The following is a 25,108-nucleotide window of genomic DNA, read 5'->3' as shown; positions in this document are numbered from 1 at the left end:
TTGATCAGCCCTGCAGGGACACTCAGTGGCCATGGACAGCAGATAATTAATAATTAATGGCCCATGAACAGAAGACAATTAATGATTAATGGCCCATGAACAGCAGAGATCTCCTGGAGAGCAGCTTGGTTGTGGAAGAGATAAAGAAACCTGCCCCATGAGCAGCAGATACCTGCCCACCTCTGACAGGTGGCAATAGAATACACACTTATCTTAGCACCCAGGGCAGGGGGGAAGAGCTGGGCATTGCCCAGAGGACAGGCTGCTGCTGTGGCTGTCCCACCTGGCCGTGCTGTAGGGACAGGATGTGCCTGGATCCATTCAGGGAAAGGCCTGCAAGGGGCTGGAAACACATCTGGGCTCCCCTTTTCATCCCACACCTTCCTGTGCCATGGCAAGGAAGAGGCAGGACAGGCCAGAAGCAAAAATCAGATTTTGGAGCCATTTTGTCCGGGTGTCAATGGTTCTTCCATGTGCACATCCATGGAGGGGTTGGCCCTAAACTCACCCATCTGCCTTTGGGAGGATGAGGAGTTGGGATTTTCCTTTGGGAAGGATGTTGGGAGGGCTGGGGATGTTGGGAGGCCCCATACAATAATTCCTGTTGCCAGGAATTTTGGGAATTGGTGTGCATGGCCAAGCCCAGGACTCCTGCATTGAGTCTGCTACAGGAACTCTGGGGGAAAACAGTCTGTGTGTAGGGAGGTGCTGGTGTGATTTCCCGTTCAGATTCTGGGAATTAAGAGTCAGGGGAGGAAGCAGGCACGGGAAGGAGAGATCCATAGTAAACACACCACGAGTGTGATTCCGTCGCCAGCTGAAAGCAAGGAATGAGTTATTTTCAGCCTCCTTTCTATGGCAAATGTCTTTTTATTGTCTGCACTGCGAGTGGGGATGGAGCTGTGCAGCCAGGAAGGCTCAGAGCAGAGTGGGATCTGCCGGGAGCACAGCGGGACAGCCCTGCCACGAGGCTGGGGTCTGGGTTTGGCTGGGAGCTGTCCCACAGGAGGAGTGGCTGGGGACAGCCTGGGTCACACAGGGCTTCGAAGGCCGCTCACCTGCCCTGTTTAGGGACATCTGGGGTGGAATCCCAGGCTGGTTTGGCTGGGAAGGGACCGTAAATCCCATCCCATTCCACCCCAGCTGGGCAGGGACACCTCCCACCATCCCAGGGTGCTCCAAGCCCTGTCCAGCCTGGCCTTGGACACTTCCAGGGATTCAGGGGTAGCCCCAAGTGCTCTGTTCCTGCCAGTTTAATGCCATGTGTGTCCATGAGCTGGGCCATCTGCTCATCTCCTGCTCCTCAGAAGCCTCCCGTGACCTCTGGGAGCCTGTGGAGCTCAGGAAGGGCCTGCTGGAATGGCACTGCTGCATCTGGCAGCACATGGGCTTGGCCAGGACACCAGGAGGAATTTCTTCACATTAAGGGAGACTGGATATTGGCAGGGGCTGCCCAGGGAGGTGGTGGAGCCCCCATCCCTGGAGGTGCCCAAGGAAGGGCTGGAGGTGGCACTCAGAGCTCTGGGCTGGGGACAAGCAGGGATTGGACACAGCCTGGGCTCGGTGACCTTGGGGAGATTTTCCAGCCTCAGTGATCCTGGGATTCTGTGGGATTAAAACCCAACAGCAGTGAGGGAGATGGGGCCAGGACAGGCGTTGCCCATCCAGCATCCAAGGAAGCAGAGCTGCCCCCGGGACACTGGATACCTTGGAATTCCCATCCCTCCGTTTGAAGGGCATCAGCTCTCACCTAGACCTGCCGCAGCGAGGTGCTGAGCTGGGAGCAGTCCAAGGGCAGATGAGATTTCCCTCAGAACTCCCCGAAGGTGGGATTTTGTTGGCTTTGTGCTGATTCTGTCTCTGTCCCACAGTGGTTGAACCAGAGCCACAACGCGTGTGTGAACTATGCAAACCGCAACGCGAGCAAGGTGAGCTGCTGTCACTGCCAGGGTGGGGTGACAAACCCCCCTGGGCCCTGATTCAGGGGGAGGGTGGGAGTGACAAACCCCCCTGGGCCCTGATTCAGAGTGAAGGTGGGAGTGACAAACCCCCCTGGGCCCTGACTTTGGGGGGAGGGTGGGGGTGACAAACCCCCCTGGGCCTTGACTTTGGGGTGAGGGCAGCCATGACAAACCTCTCTGGGCCCTGATTTCAGGGACTGAGGGTGGCCATGACAAACTTCCCTGGGCCCTGTCTCCAGGGTGAGGGTGGCCATGACAAACCTCTCTGGGCCCTGATTCAGGGTGAAGGTGGCCACGACAAATGTCCCTGGGCCCTGACTTTGGGGTGAGGGTGGCCATGACAAACCTCTCTGGTTCCTGATTTCAGGGACTGAGGGTGGCCATGACAAACCTCTCTGGGCCCTGACTTTGGGGTGAAGGTGGCCATGACAAACGTCCTTGGTTCCTGATTCCAGGGTGAGGGTGGCCATGACAAACCTTTCTAGGCCCTGGTTTCTGGGTGAGGGTGGCTATGACCAACCTCTCTGGTTCCTGCCTTTGTGGTGAGGGTGGCTGAGAAATCTCCCTGGGCCCTGACTTCATGGTGAAGGTGGCCATGACAAACCTCTCTGGCTCCTGACTTTGGGGTGAGGGTGGCCATGACAAACCTCTCTGGGCCCTGTCTCCAGGGTGAAGGTGGTCATGACAAACCTCTCTGGGCCCTGACTTTGGGGTGAGAGTGGTGAAGATGAAAAGGAGCAGGTTCAATGGAGTTGCCCAAAAAGAACTTTAATAAAGGGTGAAAAACAACAAACGTGGAGAAGTCGAGCACAGTATGAGGGGCAGGATGCAAAGACCTGAGACAAAGGGAAAGCAACAATATATACAATTGGGGGATGGAACATTCTGGAACTCTAACCATATAGGGGAAACAAGTAACCAATAGGGGAGCAGAACTTAGCATAATATATAGGGGATACATAACAGGGCAGAGCCAATAGGGGAGCAGGACTTGGACAGCTTAGCATAACAACACCAAAGGCTTGTGGGGGAACTCTCAAGCTCACCCTGAGTTAAACAAATGACTCCCAGGGCTTGAAAATCATGCCTGGCTCTTTTGGGGTAAAATCTGCCTGACTCCAAGTCACAGCTGGGCCAGTTCATACACACAGCCATGAGGCAGCTGTGGGCCTGCCCCAGGGCATTCCCACAAGGAAACACCGATCCTGCCTCTTCCCTGGCAGTGAAACCTCTGGGGTGCCCACTGGGGCATTTCTAGACTGGCCATTGTCCCGTGTGTAAACGTGGTGTAACCAGCACAGGGATCTGGGAATCACTGCAGGCACAGAAATGAGGCTCAAGGCCTCGGAGCTGGACCAGTCCATGGTCCCAACTGGTCTGGAATGGTTTAGCTGGGATCTGAAAGAGCCCTGAGCAGAATGGTGCCTGGGTTGGGGGAGCAGGAGGAAGCTCCATGGTCCCATCTCCCAGGGGTTTTGTTCATGCTGGTGGCAGTGGGAAGAGCTGGGGCTGTCCCTGGGAAATGCTGGGGCTGTCCCTGGGAAATGCTGGGGCTGTCCCTGCTCCATCCTTCGTGGGGCTGTCCCTGCTCCATCCTTCGTGGGGCTGTCCCTGCTCCATCCTTGCTGGGGCTGTCCCTGCTCCCTTCCTTCTCCTCAGCCTCCATTCATCCCGAGTTGGGATGTGGAAAGCTGAGCTGGAATCCATCCAGCTCACTGAGAGAACATTTCACAGATAAAATATTGACTGTGGTGAGTTTGGGGTTCAGCACTCCAGGGTAGAAATGCTAATTTGGTACCATTTGCTGAATTTCACTCACATCCTTCCTTTGAGCTGCTATTATTGTAATTTTCTGATGCCAATTAATTTTCCATTCCCTGTAACCTTGCTCAGGAGGCCACGATTTCCTCACTTTTGCCTCTTGGGATGACAGCCCATGTGTCACAGAACAATATGACAAAATTAAACCTGTCTCTGCTCTGAAACAAATACACCAAAACCAAAACAAACAAACAAAAAAAGGGGGAAAATGGGTTGAATATTAATAACCAGAAGTTTGTTTATTGAAAATATGTTTTGTTTTTCTTTCCAAAGCCTTCTCCGACATCCAAGTTCATCCAGGGCTACTTGGGAGCTGTCATAAGTGCTGTCTCAATAGCAGTGGGTAACTCTTTATATCTCTGGATTTCATGACTAAGGAGCTGCTTGGGAGATGTTTTTTGGATTGTTGAGCATGTTTATATCTTTTAATTGACTAAACTCTGTTTTGATACCCAGCAAATGCTGTCACCTGGGGGTGGCTGGCCCCGCATGCCCCAGCTTTGCAGCAGAACCAGAATCCAGCCCCTCCTGCGCTGTGCCTTGGCTGCTCTGTGAACTCCCACTCTCCCTCGTGCTTTAATTGGTGGGGAATTAATTAACCAGGCTAATTTAGAGACCTCGAGGCTGCAGGGCCCTGGGTGGCAGGAGAGGAGAGGCAGAGTTCTGGAATGTTCCACTGGGGATGGAATTCCATCTTCCCCTGTGGATGTTTCAGGCTGGAGCTGGAGGTCAGGTCACGACGTGGAACCCTGGAATGGGTCGGGTGGGAAGGCACCTTAAATCCCATCCAGTGCCACCCCATCCATGGCAGGGACACCTCCCACTGTCCCAGGCTGCTCCCAATGTCCATCCTGGCCTTGGGCACTGCCAGGGATCCAGGGGCAGCCCTAGCTGCTCTGGGAATTCCAGCCCAGCCCCTGCCCACCCTCCCAGCCAGCAATTCCTTGCCAAGATCCCAGCCCAATCTCCCCTTTCCCAGTGGGAGCCATTCCCTGGCTCCTGTCCCTCTGTCCCTTGTCCCCAGTCCCTCTCCTGGAGCCTCTTTAGGGACATTTAGGATTCCCTGGAATTTTCCTTTCTCCAGGTGAACATTCCCAGCTCTCCCAGCCTGGCTCCAGCCCTGCAGCAGCTCCAGGGCCTCCTCTGCAGTTCTGTATGAAATAATCAGTGAGAGGAGCTTTTAACATTCCTAAAACCAAGCTCTTGTGGCTTTTAATACATTCCCAGGAGCACAGGTTGACATCAGGAGCAGGATCAGCTCTTCCCAAGGGGCAGGAACAGTTTGGAGGAACAGCTTGGGAAAGTCATTCCTTACACTGGGGTTTCAGCCCCAAACTGAGTGGTTGTACCTTTTCCTTTGGAGCATTAAAGACCCCACAGCAGTTGGTATTTTTCCCTCTGGCCAAGACATTTCCCCATTTTTTCAGGTCACAGAGAATTTGCTCCTTTGCTGCCAGACCATTTTCCAAAGGGTGTGGAATGGTTGAAGTGCCTCGAGGTTTTGAGGGAAAACTCCATTTTATTGGGTACCCCTGTGCAGGATGGTTTGCCATGGCTCAGACTGTGTGCTGGGCACTGCTGCTCCTGTCCCCTCTGCTGTCCCCTCCTGCAGAGCTCACCCTGCTCACGGCCCAGCCTGGCTCACCTGGGCTCACAGCTCAGCCTGGCTCAGCTGGGCTCCCAGCCTGGCTCACCTGGGCTCCCACCTCCCTCACCCAGGAGTTGTGCTCACTTTTCCAGCTCAACTTTAACCCTAATCCCCATCCTAACAAGCTCAACGCTTCGGTTTTCCATCCACAGCTTCCAGGGGAAGCATGGGATGGTTTCCCTGAGCTCCTCAGTGCTTAGGCCAGCATTTTTGTCACCTTGTGAGTCCCTGAGGTGACAGTGCCCAGCTGGACATGCTGCTGCCCCTCACACCCCCCTTCCAGCCCCGGCACGCTCTGGTGCTGCTGATCCCGTGGTTTTGGCATTAATGCTCCTCTCCCTCTTGGAACAGGGGCAGATTAGAGGGGCAGGACACACGGACAAGGATCTTGGCAGAGCTTTGTCCCCCGAGCAGCTGGGAGGCTTTGGTAAGGACCCCGTGGGTGTGGAGGTGTCCGTGCTGCAGGGCTGGTGCAGGGCTTGGGGATCTGGGGTTCCTTGGGCTGCTCAGAGCCTGCAGCTGGAGCAGCTGGAGCAGCTGGAGCAGCTGGAGCAGCTGGAGCAGCTGGAGCAGCAGGGCAGCTCCAGAGGGCAGAAGGGACCTTGGGGTGCTGTGGGAATCACCCCTTGCAAAGAGGCGTGGGAAGCTCTGTGAGATGTGTAGGCAATAAAACTGGGGGGTTTCGGCCTGGTGCAAGCAGAGATCTCCCTGCAGGGGGGAGCTGCTCCCTCCTGGGCACTGCCACCCTGTCCCCCAGGCTGGCATCCCAGCAGGATGCCCTGGGTGTGTGGGACAGTGCTGGCTCAGAGCTGTGGTGCTCAGGGAGTCAGAAGAGTGTCCCAGGGTCAGGCAGGAACTTTCCATGGGGCTGTGGATGGTCCAGGGTGGAGAAGGGCCAAAACCTTCAGGGGCTCTTCTATCCTGATGTGTGGGAGGTTTTCCTCCAGGTAGAGCAGGAACAGCAAAAACCTCAGGGGCTCTTCTATCCTGATGTTGGAAACTTTTCCTCCAGGTAGAGCATGAAGGGTAAAAACCTTCAGGGGCTCTTCTCCTTCCTGATGTTTGGGAGGTTTGCCTCCACATGGAGCAGGGGGGGCAAAAACCTTCAGGAGCTCTTCTATCTTGATGTTGGAACATTTTCTTCCATGTGGAGCATAAAGGGTAAAAACCTTCATGGGTTCTTCTCCTTCCTGATGTTGGAAGGATGTTTTCTTCCACATGGAGCAGGAAGGTCAAAAACCTTCAGGGGTTCTCCTTCCTGATGTTGGGATGTTTTCTTCCATGTGGAGCTGAAGGGCAAAATCCTTCAGGGGGTGTTCTGTGCTGATGTTGGAAGGACCTTTTCCTCCATGTGAAATATGAAGGGCAGCAGCTTTTAAAGATTCTCCTTCTGGATGTCGGGAGCTTTTCCTCCACATGGAGCATGAAGGACAGAAGCCTTTAGTGGTTCCTCTCCTTTTGGATGTTGGGCTGTTTTCCTCCACATGGAGCAGAAAGGGTAAAAACCTTCAGGGGTTCTTCTGTTGTGATATTGGAAGGTTTTCCTCCGTGTGAAATATGAAGGGCAAAACCCTTCAGGGTTTCTTCCATTCTGATGTTGGAAGGACGTTTTCCTCCACGTGAAATATGAAGGCAGCAGCCTTTAAAGGTTCTCCTTCTGGATGTTGGGAGCTTTTCACGTGGAGCATGAAGGGCAAAAACCTTCAGGGGTTCTTCTTTCTGATGTTGGGATGTTTTCCTCCACACAGAGCATGAGGGGCAAAAACCTTCACAGGTTCTTCTTCCTGATGTAGGAAGGAGCTTTTTCTCCACATGAAACAGGAAGGGCAGCAGCCCTTAAAGGTTCTCCTTCTGGATGTTGGGAGCTTTTCCTCCACATGGACTGTGAAGGGCAGCAGCCTTTAGTGGTTCTTCTCCTTCTGTGAGTTGGAAGCTTTTCCTCTATGGGAAACATGAAGGGCAAAAACTTCCATGGGTTCTTCTCCTTCTTGATGTTGGGATGTTTTCCTCCACACTGAGCATGAAGGGCAAAAACCTTCAGGGGTTCTTCTATCCTGATGTAGGAAGGAGCTTTTCCTCCCCATGAAATATGAAGAGCAGCAGCCTTTAGAGGTTTTCTTTCTGGATGTTGGAGCTTTTCCTCCACATGGACCATGAAGAGCAGCAGCCTTTAAAGGTGGTTCTCCTTTTGGATGTTGGGATGTTTTACTCCACGTGGAGCAGGAAGGGCAAAATCCTTCAGGGGTTCTTCTTCCTGATGTTGGAAGGAGGTTTTCCTCCATATAAAATATGAAGGGCAGCAACCTTTAGAGGTTCTTCTCCTTTTGGATATTGGGATGTTTTTCTCCACGTGGAGCAGGAAGGGCAAAATCCTTCAGGGGTTCTTCTTCCTGATGTTGGGATATTTTCTTCCATGTGGAGCAGGAAGGGTAAAAAAACCTTCAGGGGTTCTTCTATCGTGATGTTGGAAGGAGTTTTCTCCACATGGAGCACGAAGGGCAGCAGCCTTTAAAGATTCTTCTCCTCTCTGGTGCTGGAAGAGAACATTCCCAGCAGAGCAGGGATGGCAGAGGGGGTGTGCAGGGAGGTTTCTGTGTCCCCACAGACATCCCAGTGGAACACTCCTGAAGTTGTGGAATGCTGTGTCCTGGAACTCCTCACGACTCCCACCAGCCTGGAGAAAGCCCTGCAGGGCAGGGAGGCTCTGGGGTGTGGGCTCAGTCACTGGGGGGAGACCCTTCCCTGAGTGCAGGTGGAAAAGGGCCTGGAGAAGCCCAGAGAGGGCAGAGCAGTGGATTTGTGCTGTGCCCCACCCTCTGTGTCCTCGCAGCAGGGACAAGCACACTGCTCCATCAGGGCTGGGTTCGGCCTCATTGCCTGCAGTTAAATGGGAAACCTTTGCAAATATCCTGATTTTCTTCCCTTTTTTAGAGAGAGAGGAATAGCTACAGCCACAACTCCTGATTTCCAGCCCTACAGAGTGAATTTAGGGAGGAATCAATATTCTTTTATTCCACATTTTTCTCCCCATATTTCCTTTTCTCTCCAGCCACTCCCATCCCAACCCAAGTCAGAGCACAGAGCTGTGCCAGGTCCAGGATTTCATCCCTTCTCCTGTGCATGACTCAGGGGAAGGAATCACTTGAAATAAGGCTGGGAAAGGTGTTTGGGCTGGAACAGATCCCAAATCCCATCCAGTGCCACCCCATCCATGGGCAGGGACAGCTCCCACTGCCCCAGGCTGCTCCAGCCCCAGTGTCCAACCTGGCCGTGGACATTCCAGGGATCCAGGGGCAGCCACAGCTGGGAATGCTCTGGGAATTCCATCCTCTAACATCTCCTTTTCTCTTTCTGTGATTGTAGTTTATTTTTATCCCACTTTCCCCCACCAGCCTCTTTCCTGCCTTTTCTTTTGCTCCCTCGTTTTACTGCTGTTCTGAAGAGTGATAATGTAATTTTTTTTCCCAAACAATTGAGTGGATTCCTGGGATTAGGCTCCAGTTCCTGATATCTGGCTGCTGTTCATGCTGGTGGTGCATGAAGTGCAATTAACACCAGCTGGTTTTCCTAAACAAGGCAAACAAAGGCAGGGAGAAGTAAAAAGACTTGAGAAAGACCAAGCGTGCTTTAAATGTTTGGAATTTTTTTATTCCCCCAGCATTCCAGTGCCAAGAGCTGCACAGATCAGGGGGGCTGTGATGAGACAGAAACTCTTTCCAGCTGACACACACACTCTTACTCTGCTATTTTTCACGCTTTTAGAAGATTAAAAAAGCTGCATGAAGCCAATTTTATTGGCAACAATCGCTTTTTAAATATAATAATCTTATCTAGATAATAATTATTTATAACAACGTTATCATTTCTATGTGGAGGTTGGTTTCTTTTGCCCAGGGAAATTGGGACACCCCTGGAAGTGTCCAAGGGCAGCTTGGAGCACCCTGGCCCATGGAATGTGAGGGGTGGATGAGAGGGGATTTAAGGCCTTTCTACCCCAACCCATTCCAGGATTTCTGATTCCTAATTCCAGATCCCAGCTCCATTTGCTCTGGCACTGCTGATCCCTTTTGGTGCTGGCTCAGCTTCTGGGGACTTGGATCCATCTTTGGGTCAGCAGTGACTCTTGGGGCTGTGCTGAATTAAACCAGCCGAGGACCATGAGCAGCCATTCCCAGTTTCCTGCATTGTCACTGCTGCTGGGACCTTTGGATTGGTGACTGGTGGGGTTGACCCCTCTGGGACCCTCTGGGGTCATTTTCTGGGTCCCTCTGGACCTTCTCCTGGAAGCATCTCCCAGTGTTTCTGTGGGATTGGAGCTTTCTCCATCAGCTCTTCAATTTCCCTGATCACATCTTCCAGTCCCAGCTCCAAATCCTGCTCCTTGTGCTGCTGGAGACCTTGTGGGGACCCTCCTGGGGGTTTCTCTCTCTGGCAGCACCTTCTGGCCACGTTTCCTGGCAGTTGTGCTGGGGCCAGCCCCTCCTTGTCCCTCTGGTGCCACTCTGTGTGCCCCAGAGGGACCCTGGCCATGGGTGCTGTCCCCTCCCTGGGACTGGACGGGCTCTGACGGGCCCTGGCAGGGCACAGAGCCTGCAGCTTGTGGGAAATGGAGTCGTGGGACATTCTCAAAGTTTGGTAGAAGGTTCACACAGTGTGTATTTGTGTACAAACTCTGAAATTAGAAATATTGGTTTGGAAATGCCATGGAATAGGACAGACCTTGCTGGGAGAGAAGTGGAATTGGAAGCAAGCTTGAAAAGGTGGTTTTGTGAACAAGATTAGATGCTTTAGAAAGGTGGATTGTAGTAGGACTTATGAAGGGAAATTTTACATGCCTAACTTTAAGGTATTTATAAAGCTAATAGGTAAAAAAATGCTTATAATGTATTATAATTAAGAAATAGTTTCTGATAGTAATTGTAATATCTGTATTGTTTTACCCTTCACATGAGACTAAAAACAGAATAAAAGTTTTTAAAACTCCTCTTAGCTGCCCCATCTCTGAGTCAGAAAAGGGCTCAATCCAACATAGCTCAGCCAGGACAGCCCTTGGTGACAGCCAGGGTGACACTGAGCTTCCTGTGGGACAGGGCCTCAGCTGTGCCCAGTAAAGGGAGCCCAGCCAGGTGTGAGCTCAGCCAGGTGTGAGCCCAGCCAGGTGTGAGCCCAGCCAGGTGTGAGCTCAGCCAGGTGTGAGCTCAGCCAGGTGTGAGCCCAGCCAGGTGTGAGCCCAGCCAGGGGTGAGCCCAGCCAGGTGTGAGCTCAGCCCTCAGCTGTGCCGGGTTGGGGCTTTGCCCTAATTCCCAGGCTCCCTCCTTCCCCTGCCTGCCCAGCACACCAGGGGTTGTCACTTCTAACAGGGCTCGTTTCAGGGCAGGTTTGAGCTCTGTGGGCCTCTCAGCACAGACACAAATAAATATTTGGTTCTCACGTAGCAACCTGAGCTAAATTCTGCCAGAAGTAGGTGTTGTGTCTTCTTCTGGGTGAGAGGCAGCAGCAGTGCCTCGTAACCATGGCTGCAGCCAGGTTTGGGGTGATCCCTGCACTGCCAGTGTCCCTGCTCAGGTGATTAACGCCATTAATATCAGCTGCTAATGACCCACCCGGACTCACTGCTGGCCCCCCAGGAGAGGGTTTGAAGCAGCTCTCCATGGGCAGACCCAAAGCTCTTCATTTTGGAAGTGCTTTCTTGCTTCTGACCCCAAATCCTGCCTCTGCAGGAGCCACTGGAGGTGGGAACAAATCCCAAATCCCATTGCTGCCAGGGGGATTCCTGCTGCTCTGGGATACCCCAGGGGGCCCCGCTGGGCCAGGCTGGGTGGTAACACCCGAGTGTGTTTAGAACCAAACTAGGTGAAAGCTGGAGAGGAGCAGGAATGTTTGAGTCTCCTGCTCTGCTTGGATCCTGGGGCTGGAGCACCTGGAGCAGCTGAGGGAGCTGGGAAAGGGGCTCAGCCTGGAGAGGTTCAGCCAGCAATCCCAATCCTTCCATTTCCAGCAATCCCATTCCTTCCATTTCCAGCCATCCCATTCCTTCCATTTCCAGCAATCCAAATCCTTCCATTTCCAGCAATCCCATTCCTTCCATTTCCAGCAATCCAAATCCTTCCATTTCCAGCAATCCCATTCCTTCCATTTCCAGCAATCCCATTCCTTCCATTTCCAGCAATCCCAATCCTTCCATTTCCAGCAATCCCATTTTTTCCATTTCCAGCAATCCCATTCCTTCCATTTCCAGCAATCCCAATCCTTCCTTTTCCAGCAATCCCATTATTTCCCATTTTGTCAACCCCATTACTTCCTTACTCATTCCATCAATCCCATTTTTTCCCTTTCCATCAATCCTATTCCTTCATTTTCCAGCAATCCCACTCCTTCCTTTTCCAGCAATCCCATTCCTTCCCATGCCACCAAACCCATTCCTTCCCTTTCCATCACTCCCATTCCATCCCATTCCAGCGATCCCACTCCTTCCCTTTCCATCACTCCCATTCCATCCCATTCCAGCGATCCCACTCCTTCCCGTGCCGTGGGGCTGCTCCTCCCTCCCGCTCACGCTGACCTCTCACACACCATTTCTCGCTCTCCTCTCCAGGTGGAGGTGCCCCTGTGGATTTTTCCAATCCGCTCCTTGTTCCCGATAATTGTCTGCGAGGCTGCGCTGACAGCCTGTGAATGGGGTGTGATGTCCATAATCAGCCGGGAGAGCTGGAGCCCTCCCACCGCCTGGCTCGGCCCTGCTCGGGGCAGCCTGGACACATTCAGGGTCTGGAAAAGTCGGGAGAGGGATGGGAGGGGATGGAGCGTGGCCTGGCTGCCTCCTCCATGGGAGCAGGGGGAAAATCCCAGGGGATCCGAGGAGCTGGAGATCAACTTCTCCTTTAAATGAAGTTTAAGTTTGAAATGAAGAGGTGCCTGGCTCTAAAGTCTGCATCTCTCTGCTCCAAAGCTGTTCCTGCACATCCCTTTCCCTGTTCATTCTCAGAGCCCAGAAGGGAGTGGTTGGATCTCTCAGACTGGAAACTCAGCCTGGCAGTTCCTCCATGGAGCCCCAAAATCGCTGGAGCTGAGCAGCCATTCCCAAAGGCACAGCCTTGTGGGGGACATGGACCTGGGGCTCTGGGAGTGCTCCCAGTGCCAGCAGCATCCTGTCCCTGGAGTCAGGAGCACCTGGCACCTGCTGGGTGCTGCCAAGCCCATCCCTGGGAGTGTCCCAGGCCAGGCTGGACAGGGCTTGGAGCAGCCTGGGATGATGGAAGGTGTCCAAGGCAGGGGGTTGGAAGTAGATGATCCTTAAGGTTCCTCCTGTGACTGTCCCCTCCCAAACTCCATGTGCCTCTCTGCAGCATTTGCTCTCTCGTTTCACTGGGATGTTTCCATTTCCAGCAGATTTGTTCTCATCCCTTCCTTTCCCTCTGTCACACCCATCCCCACCACCCCAGGAGTGCTGCTGCCTCTGGACAGGATCCAGGTGCATGGAACACTTGGTATGAGACAGCACCCCCTTGTCTTGGGCATGGCCCCTCATCCTCCTTGCTCCACCATCTCCCAAACCAAGCTGTGTTCTCAGCACCAATCCCACTTTTCTCCAGCCTTGCTCCAGACTGCCCCATTCTCTTCCCTTGAAGCATCCAGCTGTGGGGCTGCTGTGGCCATCCCTGCTGGAATTGTCCTGGGAGGGATGTTCCTTTACTCTTGCTCCTCTCTAAGTTCCTTCCCCCCTTGGATCCTGATTGCTTTCCCTTTCCTTAGACTCTTCCATTCTGTTCTCCTTGGCTTGGGAAAGCTCCAGTTGGGAAAGAGCCCAGTTTTCCATCTCTCTGCCTCCATCTTCACCTCCCAGCCCTAATGAATGAGTTTTTTCCTTCCTTCTCCTAATGCTCTTTTCTCCAGCTTGGCTGAATGGGACTCATCAGATCCAATTAGTTTAATCCAATCTGGTGACTGGGGGATGAGGGATAACCTCCTCTGGAGCCAGTCCCTCTTTCCAAGTTGACTTTCCAGGTTCCCTGAACAGCCAGCTCCAGCTGCAGTGCTCAGGGATGCCCTGGAGTTAAATCCCCTAAATCAGTGGAGATTTCTCCAGCACAGCTCCATGAAGCAATGATTGGGTGGTGCCATCTACCAGCTAATGCTCACTGGACTCCTGAGATTCCTCCATTTTATAAAAATTCCCTCCCAATATGAAATGGAGTAACTCCTCTGATGGATTTACTGCTCTAGGCCAGGTTTAAGAGATGTGGGCTTGGTTATTGCCAATGTCAGGCATTCAAAACCATCTCTCAGGCTTCAAAAATCTTCATAAAAAGGCAGAAAAAAGCAGGAATTTTTTTTTTTTTTAATTTCCATGGTTTTAGAATTGGTGTCTTGGTTGACACGAGGTCAGAACTTTGTGAGACAAGAAGAAGGAAAGGAATGAGAAACGTTGGTCTCGGACAGCATCTGATGGTTCTGCTCCAAAGTGTGGTGACCTCACAAACGTTCTGCTGAGGGAATGTTGTTGATGCTGAAACAAAACAACTGAACAGGAGCTAAAGAAAGGGCAGGAATCCTCGAGGAGGAGGAGGAGGGAGGGAGGAAGGGCAGCGTGCTGCCAGAGGCACAGCAGAGCCCGGTGAGATTTCTCTCGCGCTGACGGTGGTTGATCCCGGTTTTGTGTTGAGGGATGTTAGGAAGTGTTGGTGTCACGTGTCCCTGGCTCCAGCCGTGTGTCCCTGGGTCCATTCACGTGTCCCTGTGTCCAGTCATGTGTCCCTGTGTCCAGCCATGTGTCCAGTGATGTGTCCCTGTGTCCAGCCATGTGTCCAGTGATGTGTCCCTGTGTCCAGCACTGTGTCCCTGTGTCCTGCTCCCCCAGCTCCCTCAGCCACCTCAAGGAAGGGCTCTGGAGGAGGAAACCTCAGCAAACCAGGCAGCTGGATTCATTCTGGGCCACAGTGCAGGAATTTGCACTGTGCATAACTCCCCACCCCTGGCAGTGTCCCAGGCCAGGTTGGAGCACCCTGGGACAGTGGGAGGGAGGTGTCCCTGCCTTGGATGTTCTTTAAGGTCCCTTCCCACCCAAAGCATTCTGGAGTTCTGTCAAACTCTGGAGCAGGCTGCCCAGAGGAGCTGAGTTGCCAAGAGACCCACAGGACAGGAGGAAGCAGCTTCAGGCTGTGCCAGGGAAGGTTTGGGTTGGATTTCAGGAAGAATTCCTTCACCAAAGGTTGTCAAGCACAGCTGTCCAGGGCAGGGCTGGCATCCCCATCCCTGGGGGAATTTCACAGCCCTGTGGATGTGGCACCTGGGGACATGGGGCAGTGGTGGCCCTGGCAGTGCTGGGGATGGTTGGACTCGATCTTGGAGGGCTTTTCCTGCCTCAGTGGTTCTGTGGTTGTGCCAGGTTGGGTGAGGTGAATCCCCCCTGGTTCTGTTCCATGTTTCCACTGCCAGTGCTGCAGACCCTGCTCACTGACTGGGTGATGGTCACAATAATTAACCTGGGGTTGGTCTTTAATGTTGAATTTGCCTCAACAGCGTCCTTCGGCCAATCCCAAGTAATTAAACTCATTAACATCTCCTTGATGACCCTTTTGCTTTGGCGGCCTGAGGTGGAGCAGTTCCTGCCCTGTTTACCCTCATCCCACCTCATGGCCCGTGGGAAGGAGTTCACAGATCAGCTACAGCAATTTCCAAACTGTAGAAAACAAACCCTCATTAGTTTTCTATATCCAGCCCTTGTGTTGAGGATTTGGGAGATGGGATTTAATCTCCAGCAACATTTAATTTCATGTTCCCGGCAGGGGGGTTGCTGTAAGTGGGGACTGAGTTAATCACATTAAATCTGGAAGTGAAATGCTTTTATTTCACTGCCCTCACAGTGGTGGCTCTCCCAGACTCAGCTTTTCTCTTTCAAAAGCTGCTGCTCTTCCACTTCATTGTCAAATCCTCCACCAAACCTCCAAGCAGGGGCTGCAAACCCAAAATTTGTCATGGACACAGATTAACCGTATCCAGAATAAACACCCAAATCCATGGGGCAGACCAGCAAAGCCAGCCTTAAAACTGGCTCCTCCTAAAGCTACACATTTTAGACTGTGCTACAGTTTCTGAAGGTGTTCAGACTTTGAAAAGACTCATCCTAACAATTGGAAAATTTAAAAAATTAAATCATTTAGTCATTTTTGAGGGGGAGGAAGTTCAAGACAAGCCCTCGCTGCTGTCCAGACTAAGCAGAATCACCATGGTTCCCTTGGACTCAGCTCGAGGGCTGCGTTTGCTGAGGGCAAGAGGAGGAGCTCCTGCTTGGGGTCAAGGTGAAAACCTGGGGAAAGGCTCTGGAAGCATTTCCTGGGGCTGCAGAAGCAGCCCTGTGCTCATGCAGGGCTTACCCAGCAGTTGTGCTTCTCCCTCTCTTCCTCCCAGGCTCCGGCACGCCGGGATGTGCTGGGATGTGCATGGATAATGTAGCAGCCTGCAAAAAATCTTCTCCCAGGCTTCTCTTTGCTTTTTAAATCTCCCCCCCAAAAAAAAAACAAAACAAAAATTTTGCTGTTTTCTGGCAGCTTTTGGGGGGTTTTTTGGTTTTTTTTTTTTTAATTTTTAATTTTGCTGCATTTTGGGCTGAAAACATTTCAGCCACACATTGCTCAAGGCTTCCATTTCCAGCTGAAAATCCCCAGGTTGGGGCTGTTGGGTTTATTTTGTGCATTTGGGTTTTTTTGTGGGGGGATAAAAAAGAGAAAATATTGTGAGGAAGAGTAATTTAAAGATAGAAGTCATTCCCCATGAATAGATTTGGTTAATTTTTTACCCCACGTGTGCATGAGGCCAGTTTTGATGGGAATTCTCCCAATTTTCAGCATTACCTATGTGAGAGTCAGGAGGCAGTGACTCTTCTGTGTTTCTATGAACAACCACAACGACCCAGATCCATGAAAAACTGGAGAGTTCTGCATTGTTCAAGGGTTGGACAAGGCAACAAAAATAAAATCATGGTGATAATAAACTTCACAGCCCAAGTCTTGGCACTGGATGGGGTTGTGTAGCCCAGACCCTTGGAGAAGGATTTAATTGTGTTGGGCCACCACCACCACTGAAGTTTGGGTTTTTCCCAGCTAGGTGAGGACTGCCACTCTCGAGGATTTTGTGGTGGATGGGGACAATGATGGTGACCTGGGCAAAAATCCAGCCAAGGGCAATTCCAGAAGGACTGGATGGTGTTGGAGTGGGTTCTGGCTTATCTTTTAGCTGGGAAGGTTTAAACTCAATGGTTGGGTTCAACCCTCCATATAAACCCAGCAGCTGGGTTCAACCCTCCATATAAACCCAGCTGTTGGGTTCAATCCTTCATTTAAACTCAACAGCTGGGTTCAATCCTTCATTTAAACCCAAGAGTTGGGTTCAATCCTTCATTTAAACCCAACATTTGGGTTCAACCTTCCATATAAATCCAAGAGTTGGGTTCAACCCTTCATTGAAACCCAAGAGTTGGGTACAATCCTTCATTTAAACCCAAGAGTTGGGTTCAACCCTTTTTTTAAGCCCAAGGGTTGGGTTCAATCCTTCATTTAAACCAAATGTTTGGGTTCCATGCAATGATTGGGCTCAACACTTCATACAAACCCAAGCTGGGTTCAACCCCTTATTTAAACCCAACAGTTGGGTTCAACCCTTGTAAGCCCACAGGTTGGGTTCAGTTCTTAATTTAAATCAAATGTTTGGGTTCCATCCAATGGTTGTGTTCAACACTTCATACAAACCCAAGAGCTGGGTTCAAACCTTCATTTAAACCCAAGAGCTGGGTCCAATCCTTCATTTAAACCCAACAGTTCAACCCTTTATTTAAACCCAACAGTTTAACCCTTCATTTAAACCCAATGGTTTGGTTCAATCCAGTGGCTGGGTTCAGCACTTTGGATAAACCCAACCATTGGGTTCAACCCTCATTTAAACCAAGAGTTGGGTTCAATCCTTCATTTAATCCCAAGAGTTGGGTTCAACCCTTCATTTCAACTCAACAGCTGGGTTCAATCCTTCATTTAATCCCAAGAGTTGGGTTCAATCCTTCTTTTAAACCAAGAGTTGAGTACAATCCTTTATTTAAACCCAAGAGTTGGGTTCAACCCTTCATCTAAACCCAAAAGCTGGGTTCAATCCTTCATTTAAACCCAAGAGTTGGGTTCAATCCTTCATTTAATCCCAAGAGTTGGGTTCAATCCTTCATTTAAACCAAGAGTTGGGTTCAATCCTTCATTTAAACTCAACAGCTGGGTTCAATCCTTCATTTAATCCCAAGAGTTGGGTTCAATCCTTCTTTTAAACCAAGAGTTGAGTACAATCCTTTATTTAAACCCAAGAGTTGGGTTCAACCCTTCATCTAAACCCAAAAGCTGGGTTCAATCCTTCATTTAAACCCAAGAGCTGGGTTCAATCCTTCATTTAAACCAAGAGTTAGGTTCAACCCTTCATTTAATTCCAAGAGTTGGGTTCAATCCTTCATTTAATCCCAAGAGTTGGGTTCAACCCTTCATTTAAACCAAACAGTTGGGTTCAACCCTTCATTTAAGCCCAAGGGTTGGGTTCAACCCTTCATTTAAGCCCAAAGGTTGAGTTCAACCCTTGTTTTGAGCTCAACCATTGGATTTAACCCTGTGTTGACCAAAGGGTGGAGCCCAACCCAGCCAAACCCTGCAGCTGGGGGAGGTTTAGTTCTCAAACGCTTTTCCATGGGGAGGGACCCCAAATGGTGCCATCTGCCCTGCTGCTGGCCATTGATTCTCTGCTCCTCTGGTTTGCTTTTCTCCATTCCAAGGTGGGCCTTAATGTTCTGATCCAGAGAGCAAACAAGTTTACCCCGGCCACTCGGCTGCTGATCCAGAGGTTTGTGCCATTCCCCGCCGTCGGTAAGGAAAAATTCCTTTTCTTGGTATTCCAGGGGGAGGCTGCAAACCTGCAGGTGCCCAGATGCCACTGGGATGGACACAACTCCTCCCTTGCTGCTCGTGCCCCCTCAGTGGTGGTCCCTGAGCTGGGGCAGGCAGGGATGGGACTCTGCAAAGCAGGATTTGGGCAGAAAAATGCTGCAGAGCTGCTGGTGGAGGCAGCTCCTCAGGCTTTTCAGCTGCACTTTGCACTCTGAAGCAGCTTCAGGAGTGATCAGTATCGAGTGATCCTCAGCCATTCCAACCTGAGAGCATTTCATGTGCAGGATCTGGGCTGAGCCGTGTCAAATCCTCAAATGAGCAGCAGCACTGTGGTTATTTTACAGTAAGATGCAGAGAAATGGTTCTGCTCTGAATGTGCAGATTTCTGAGAGCCACTGATCAGGAGCAGCCCCAGTGTGTGCAGAGCTGAGGCTGCTCCTGGCTCGGTGGAGCGTTTCATTGGGGTTTTATCAGCCCTGTGTCTGAGGGCAGGGATGCCCTGCACTCAGCCTTTGCTGTGCCCTGTGCTTCCAGCCTCCAGCACTTGCTGAGTTATTTCAGCCCTGAAGAAATCACCAGTGGCTTTGGGTGATTTTTGTGTAAGCCTGTTTATTTACAGAGAAAGTGCAAAATCACCAAAAAATGGGGTTTGCTCCCTGTTCCAGGTTCCTTTTTCAGCCATGTAATGCCAAATTTTCCTTTTGATTTTTCCTTTGCTGTGCCACATCCTCAGAGCTCTCCTGAGCCCCTTTACCTGTGTGCTGCTCTCACTTTCTCTGGCCTTTCTGCTCCTTTTTTAGCAGAAAATTGGTTGTTGTGTCCCTCCAGCCCTCAATTCCTGAATTGCTGGATTTTTTTCCCCTTTTCTGCCACAAGAGCAGCTGCCTGCCCTGCCTGCAGAGCAGAGGGGACAGGGATTGTGCTCTGGGGGTTGCACTGAGCATTTTCCTTGTACACCAGGGGTCTCTGGGCATTGTTGGGACTTTTCTGGGATTTGTTTTAGGGGCATTCAGCTTTCCTTGGGCTTTTACAACCAGGAGAGCAGGAGGGATGAGTTCCAGCCCCAGGAGGCAGCTCTGAGGGGGGTTTGGGTCAAAGACAGGCAGGAAATCCTTGCTGCAGGGCTGATCTGCTTTCACACCAAGGTGTTTGTGTTGGCATTGATTGAGGACCCGTAATTAATTTGTTTAGCCTGTAATTAATTCCCCAGCTAATGTTTTATTTGTCTTGCTCTGTTATGAGCCAGGACATCAGGGATCCTCCCACTAATTGCTGGTTTGTGGTTTGCAGACCTGGGCATTAAGATGTGTCTCCCAATTCCTTTTGAGCCTCCAGCCCCCAGCAGAAAGGCAGAAATTCTCCATTTCTACATGAAAAGCCAAACACTGGAGCAAAGCTCTTGCTCCAAAAACCCCACAGACGTGGTGCTCAGGGATGGGGTGGTGGATTTGGCAGTGATGGTTGGACTTGATGATCTTAGAGATCCTTTTCAGCCTCAATAATTCTGTGATTCTGTGAAATTAGAGAGTTTTCCTCGTCCCTTCATTGCCCTGCTCTGCACTGACCTCCAGAGCTGTGCTGGTAGGGGGCAGCTGGAAACCTGGGGGGACATCATCCAAGCTTCAGGATCCCATCCCAAGTTACCATGGGAGAGGGGCAGCTGCTGCTGGGCTGGAAGGCAGCCCAGCCTCCAGCAGGGATGTTCCTGAGGACTCCACAGAGCTTTGGGTGGGTGCTGGGGAAGGTCTTGGAGCCCTCAGAGAGGTCTGTGTCTTCTCCAGGCCACGTGAAGGTTGTGTTTGCACCATCAGGGAATGCCCACCTGCAGCAGCTCTGCCTGGAGGACACTTTGCCACCAGTGCTGCTGGGTCAGGCCCTGCCCTCACCCCCTTCCAAGGTTAATTTTCCAGCTGAAAACCTCAAATCATCCAAAAAATCCCACCCAGGACCAGGGGTTGGATCCAGGAAACCAAGCCAGGGGAGCAGCTCCTGGAGGAGCAGCCAAGGCCCTGCAGAGCCAGGGGCTGCCCTGCTGGAAAAGGGGTTTGGGATCAGGGCTGGGGCATCCTCGGGGGCTGAAGGGGTTCCATGGAAAAGCAGGGAAGGGAAGGAGGTCTTGGAGCCTGAGTTTGAGCAGGGAGGGGCTGGATCCTTTCTCAGAGGTGAGCAGGGGAAGGATCTCGGTGCCCAGGGGAATCCAAGGGCCCCAACTCACCCTTTTCTTCCCCAGAACTGGGTGTGAACAGCTGGCCTCAGGGCCAGGGTGTCACTCATGAGGGTGTGCATTAAACTGGAGATGTTCATGGCTAAAAAATCTCAGAAAACCCCAAAAATCCCATCCCAACCCTGATCTGAAGGAAATTAAAGCTGATGGAAAGATCCTCACTGGAGAGAAGGGAGAAGTTCTTCTCCTTGGGCTTTTTTGTGTGTGTGTGTGGTTAAAATGGTTGTGTTTAGGTGATGCCCAAGGACAGATTTAGAGCGTGGAAAGCACCCTGGGATAGAAAGAATCCCTACAAACACCCAGGAGTGGGGTGCTGCCTGGGCTTGGAGCCCGAGCCCGGTTTCCTCAGAGCGCTTTCACAGCCACAGTTTCCATTACCACAATTCCTTCCCAAATCCTGCAGATGACTTTGTCTGCACATATATTTATTCATTCCTGCCCCCCCAGCCTGGTGCATTGGAGACATCCATGCAATCCAAGTTTAGCCATAATTAGCAGCGTTTCTGCTCTCTCAGAAAGCAGAAGGGGAGCGGCTACGTGAGCGCCTCGTCTCAGACAAACCACGGAAGCAGCTTTTGGCTCTGGGAGCAGGGCAGGGAATCCAGAGCCTTGGAAAAGCATCTTGGGAGCGTCAGGGCTGGCCACCCCATCCCCAGTCTGTCAGGAACTCTGTGCCAGGGCGTCCCTGGCCAGAGCAGCTCTGCTGGGCTCTTTGATCTGCTTGGTTTTGATTGACAGCGAGAAGGACGGGGCGTGCGAGTGTTAAAAATGAAAAAAAAGCAGGGGCTAAACTTTCTCTAAATGAAAGGCCTTGTTTTGTTTTTTCTCTGGGATTCAGGAGCTGAAGGGTTGGGAACACAGATATTTTGATAGATGGGAAGAGTGGTCTGGTAGTTGGAATATTAAAGAGAGAGACAGAGTGTGCGTGTGTGTGTGTTCCTCTCCCTCTCGAGTGGAAGGAGCATTTGTCACCACAAATCATCCCTGATTGCACAGAGCTGCCTTCAGAGAGGGCTCACCCACCCACCACCCTCAAAAAATTAGACATTTGTTATATGACATGAATTGAGATTAATTAGCGAATATTAACCCATCAAGCAGTGCAGAAACACATTTTTGGAAGGCACTGGTACTTGCAGCAACAGTGGGTTTGTCTCAGTTCTGGGTGGAAAGTTTGCAGGGAAATGTGGTGTGGGGGGTGCTGGAAAATGCCACTTGATCAGCCCAAAAGTTTTGTGGGAATGAGCAGCTTTTCTCTGGGAGAAGTTGGGAAGTGCCTGAGTGAGGGGAGGGGCTGCACGGGGTGCTCAAGCCCAGCTCTTGGTCAGACTTAAACAGAATTTGGGGTCACCTTGAGGCCTCAAAAGCCACAGGCTGGGCAAGGAGGAGGGGTCAGATGGTGCACGGAGCCATTTTTCCCCTAAAGTGTGTGAAATCATGGAATGGTTTGGGCTGGAAAGGACCTAAAGACCATCTAGTTCCAAGCACAGGCAAGGACAGCTTGCACTAGACCTTCCTGTAGGCCTATTTACCTTTATTGCCCCAGAGGAATAAAAAAGGTTATTATTTCTCCTTGAGAATCCTATCTTTTTTTGGGGATCAGAAGAATTCACCTCAGCAGATTGAGGGGAGGAGATCTGGAGGGCTGTCAGGGCAAACAGAGGGGATTGAGCAGGGCTGATCCTCCTGGTTTCTCCTCCTCAGCCAGTGCCAACATCTGCAACGTGGTCCTGATGAGGCACACGGAGCTGGAGGAAGGAATCGATGTGTTGGACACTAACGGGAACATCGTCGGCTCTTCCCGAGTTGCTGCCAAACACGTGAGTACTGGAGCTGGGAGGGCTGGGCCACAGCTGATTCCAGGCCCAGCACATCCCACAGCCTCTGGAACCATGGCTTTGGCAGCTGGGAAGGGAGGAGATGCAGAGCACACGGAAATTTGGGGCTGGCCCTGGTGGTTTGGAAGGGCGCAGTGGCAGGACAGATCCTGTGCCTGGTGCTTCCACGGGAATTCCTTGTGGAACACCCAGCAAAGATCCCTCACACCTTTTCCCAAATGAGGAGGACTCAGGCTCGGGGCTGAGCAGCTTTTCAACCCTTTTCAAAAACTGCCACCCAGAGCTGGCTGAGGACAGCCAGATGTTTTTAACCTCGTGAACAGCTGGTTTGCTTTCCCTGTCACCCACTCTGTGCCACCTGCCTGGAACTGCTCCTTTTCCATCCCTGGGTGCAGCTCTGGCTCCTGAGCACCCCCTGAGCTGTTGTTTCCAAGTGGGCTCTGACTGAGATGTGGAGCTGTGCTGAGCACACGCCCAGGCACAGGAGTTAATAATATAATGCTTGGCATTTCCCTCCCTCCTTCTGTCCAAGGCACTCCAGAGACAGCAATTAATGTACAGCTCTGCAGTCCTCGGCAGGAACGGGGAGATCTCGAATAGCTCTCCATATTGTTGGTTAACAGGGGGATTAAAACAATCTGGTGAAGGGCTCTGAGACACTTCTTGGAGCCAGTTTTCCTCACTTCCATTCACTGGCTCCAGGACCCGCTTTCCCCTCTCTGTACTGATGGTTGAAAGAGAAAATGAAGATGAAGAGTGAAGGCACTGTGAGAGCAGTGTAGGTGGAGCTTAAATGTAAAATTTGGGAGTTCTGGGAACTTCTGCTCAGCTGCCATCCAATCCCAGCTCTTCTTCCTGGATAGGCTAATCCTGGTTTTTGTCATGTGAAACGTGGCAGATCCTCTGTGTGACACAGCTGTCCCTGTGTGAGGGTTTGTTGTGACCTAGATGTCCCTGTGAGATAAAATCCTGGAATGCTTTGGGTGGAAGGGACCCTAAATTCCATCCAGTGCCACCCCATCCATGGCAGGGACACCTCCCACTGCCCCAGGTGGATCCAGCCTGGCCTTGGGCACTGCCAGGGATCCAGGGGCAGCCACAGCAAATCTGGGAATTCCAACCCAGCCCCTGCCCACCCTCCCAGCCAGCAATTCCTTACCAAGATCCCAGCCCAATCTCCCCTTTCCCAGTGGGAGCCATTCCCTGGCTCCTGCCCCTCTGTCCCTTGTCCCCAGTCCCTCTCCAGCTCTCCTGGAGCCCCTCCAGGCCCTGGGAGATCTCTGGGCCTCAGTAAATCCAAACCCTGCTTTGGTTGCTCCTTCTGGTGAGGAAGGAAGAATCGTGGAGGCCCAATGTAGCTCCATGGTTGGGGTTTCCAGGGAGAGGAGAGCCCTGCATGTCCCAAATCCCTGCAGGGAATGAACTAGCAGTGATGGAAAACGATTCCTGGAGCAGCAGCAAGGAGCTGCATCCCCAGCACAGAGTGAGATCAAAGCTCAGCTCAGGCAGGAAGGGCTGAAAGTGCTGCTTGGCCCACGATGGGATATTTCCCTCTATCATCTCCCCTACATTTCTCTACAACATCTCCCTACAACATCTCCCCTCCAACATCTCCCCTCCACTTCCTCCAACATTTCCCTACAGCATTTCCCTACAGCATTTCCCTACAACATTTCACCTCCAACATTTCCCTACAACATTTCCTCCACAATGTCTCCCCTACAACATTTCCCCTACAAAGTTTCCCCTCCAACATTTCCCTACAACATTTCACCTACATTTCCTCCCCAATGTCTCTCCTACAACATTTCCCTCCAACATTTCCCCTCCAACATTTCCCTCCAACATTTCCCCTCCAACATTTCCCCTACAACATTTCCCTACAACATTTCCCTACAACATTTCCCTCCAACATTTCCCTCCAACATTTCCCCTCCAATATTTCCCTCCAATATTTCCCTCCAACATTTCCCCTACAACATTTCCCCTACAACATTTCCCCTACAACATTTCCCCTACAACATTTCCCCTACAACATTCCTCCTCCATTTCCCTCCAACATTTCCCTACAACATTCCTCCTCCATTTCCCTACAACATTTCCCTCCAACATTTCACCTACAACATTTCCTCCCCAATGTCTCTCCTACAACATTTCCCCTACAACATTTCCTCTACAACATCTCCCGTACAACATTTCCCTACATTTCACCTACAACATTTCTTCCACATCTCCTTACAACATTTCTACTCCAACATTTCCCTCCTACATTTCCCTACAACATCTCCCCCACAGCATTTCCCCTACAAGGTTTCCCCCACATTTCTCATCGGTGATTCCCATCTCATTCCCACCAGTAACACAGGTGACATTGCTCTCATTCCCATTGGTGATTCCCATCTCATTCCCACCAGTGACATTGGTGACATTGCTCTCATTCCCATTGGTGATTCCCATCTCATTCCCATCAGTGACACAGGTGACATTGCTCTCATTCCCATCGGTGATTCCCATCTCATTCCCATCAGTGACACTGGTGACATTGCTCTCATTCCCATCGGTGATTCCCATCTCATTCCCACCAGTAACACAGGTGACATTGCTCTCATTCCCATCGGTGATTCCCATCTCATTCCCATCAGTGACACTGGTGACATTGCTCTCATTCCCATCGGTGATTCCCATCTCATTCCCACCAGTAACACAGG

At 51.4% G+C, this 25,108-nt stretch overlaps 1 protein-coding gene across 2 annotated transcripts in view; it reads left to right on the top strand.

Moving 5' to 3' along the window:
- SFXN5 (sideroflexin 5) overlaps nt 1-25,108 on the top strand; it is a 97,321-nt gene that overhangs the window by 35,231 nt on the left and 36,982 nt on the right. For both annotated transcript variants that reach the window (XM_059845568.1, XM_059845569.1), the window contains exons 6-9: nt 1,872-1,928; nt 4,056-4,121; nt 18,227-18,317; nt 22,267-22,382. In XM_059845568.1, the coding sequence (XP_059701551.1) occupies nt 1,872-1,928; nt 4,056-4,121; nt 18,227-18,317; nt 22,267-22,382 (330 nt within the window). The remainder of the gene's footprint in view (nt 1-1,871; nt 1,929-4,055; nt 4,122-18,226; nt 18,318-22,266; nt 22,383-25,108) is intronic.

The sequence above is a fragment of the Haemorhous mexicanus genome, chromosome 4 (assembly GCF_027477595.1).
Source record: "Haemorhous mexicanus isolate bHaeMex1 chromosome 4, bHaeMex1.pri, whole genome shotgun sequence".
Classification (NCBI taxonomy): domain Eukaryota; kingdom Metazoa; phylum Chordata; class Aves; order Passeriformes; family Fringillidae; genus Haemorhous; species Haemorhous mexicanus.
This window is presented reverse-complemented; position numbering and strand designations above follow the sequence as displayed.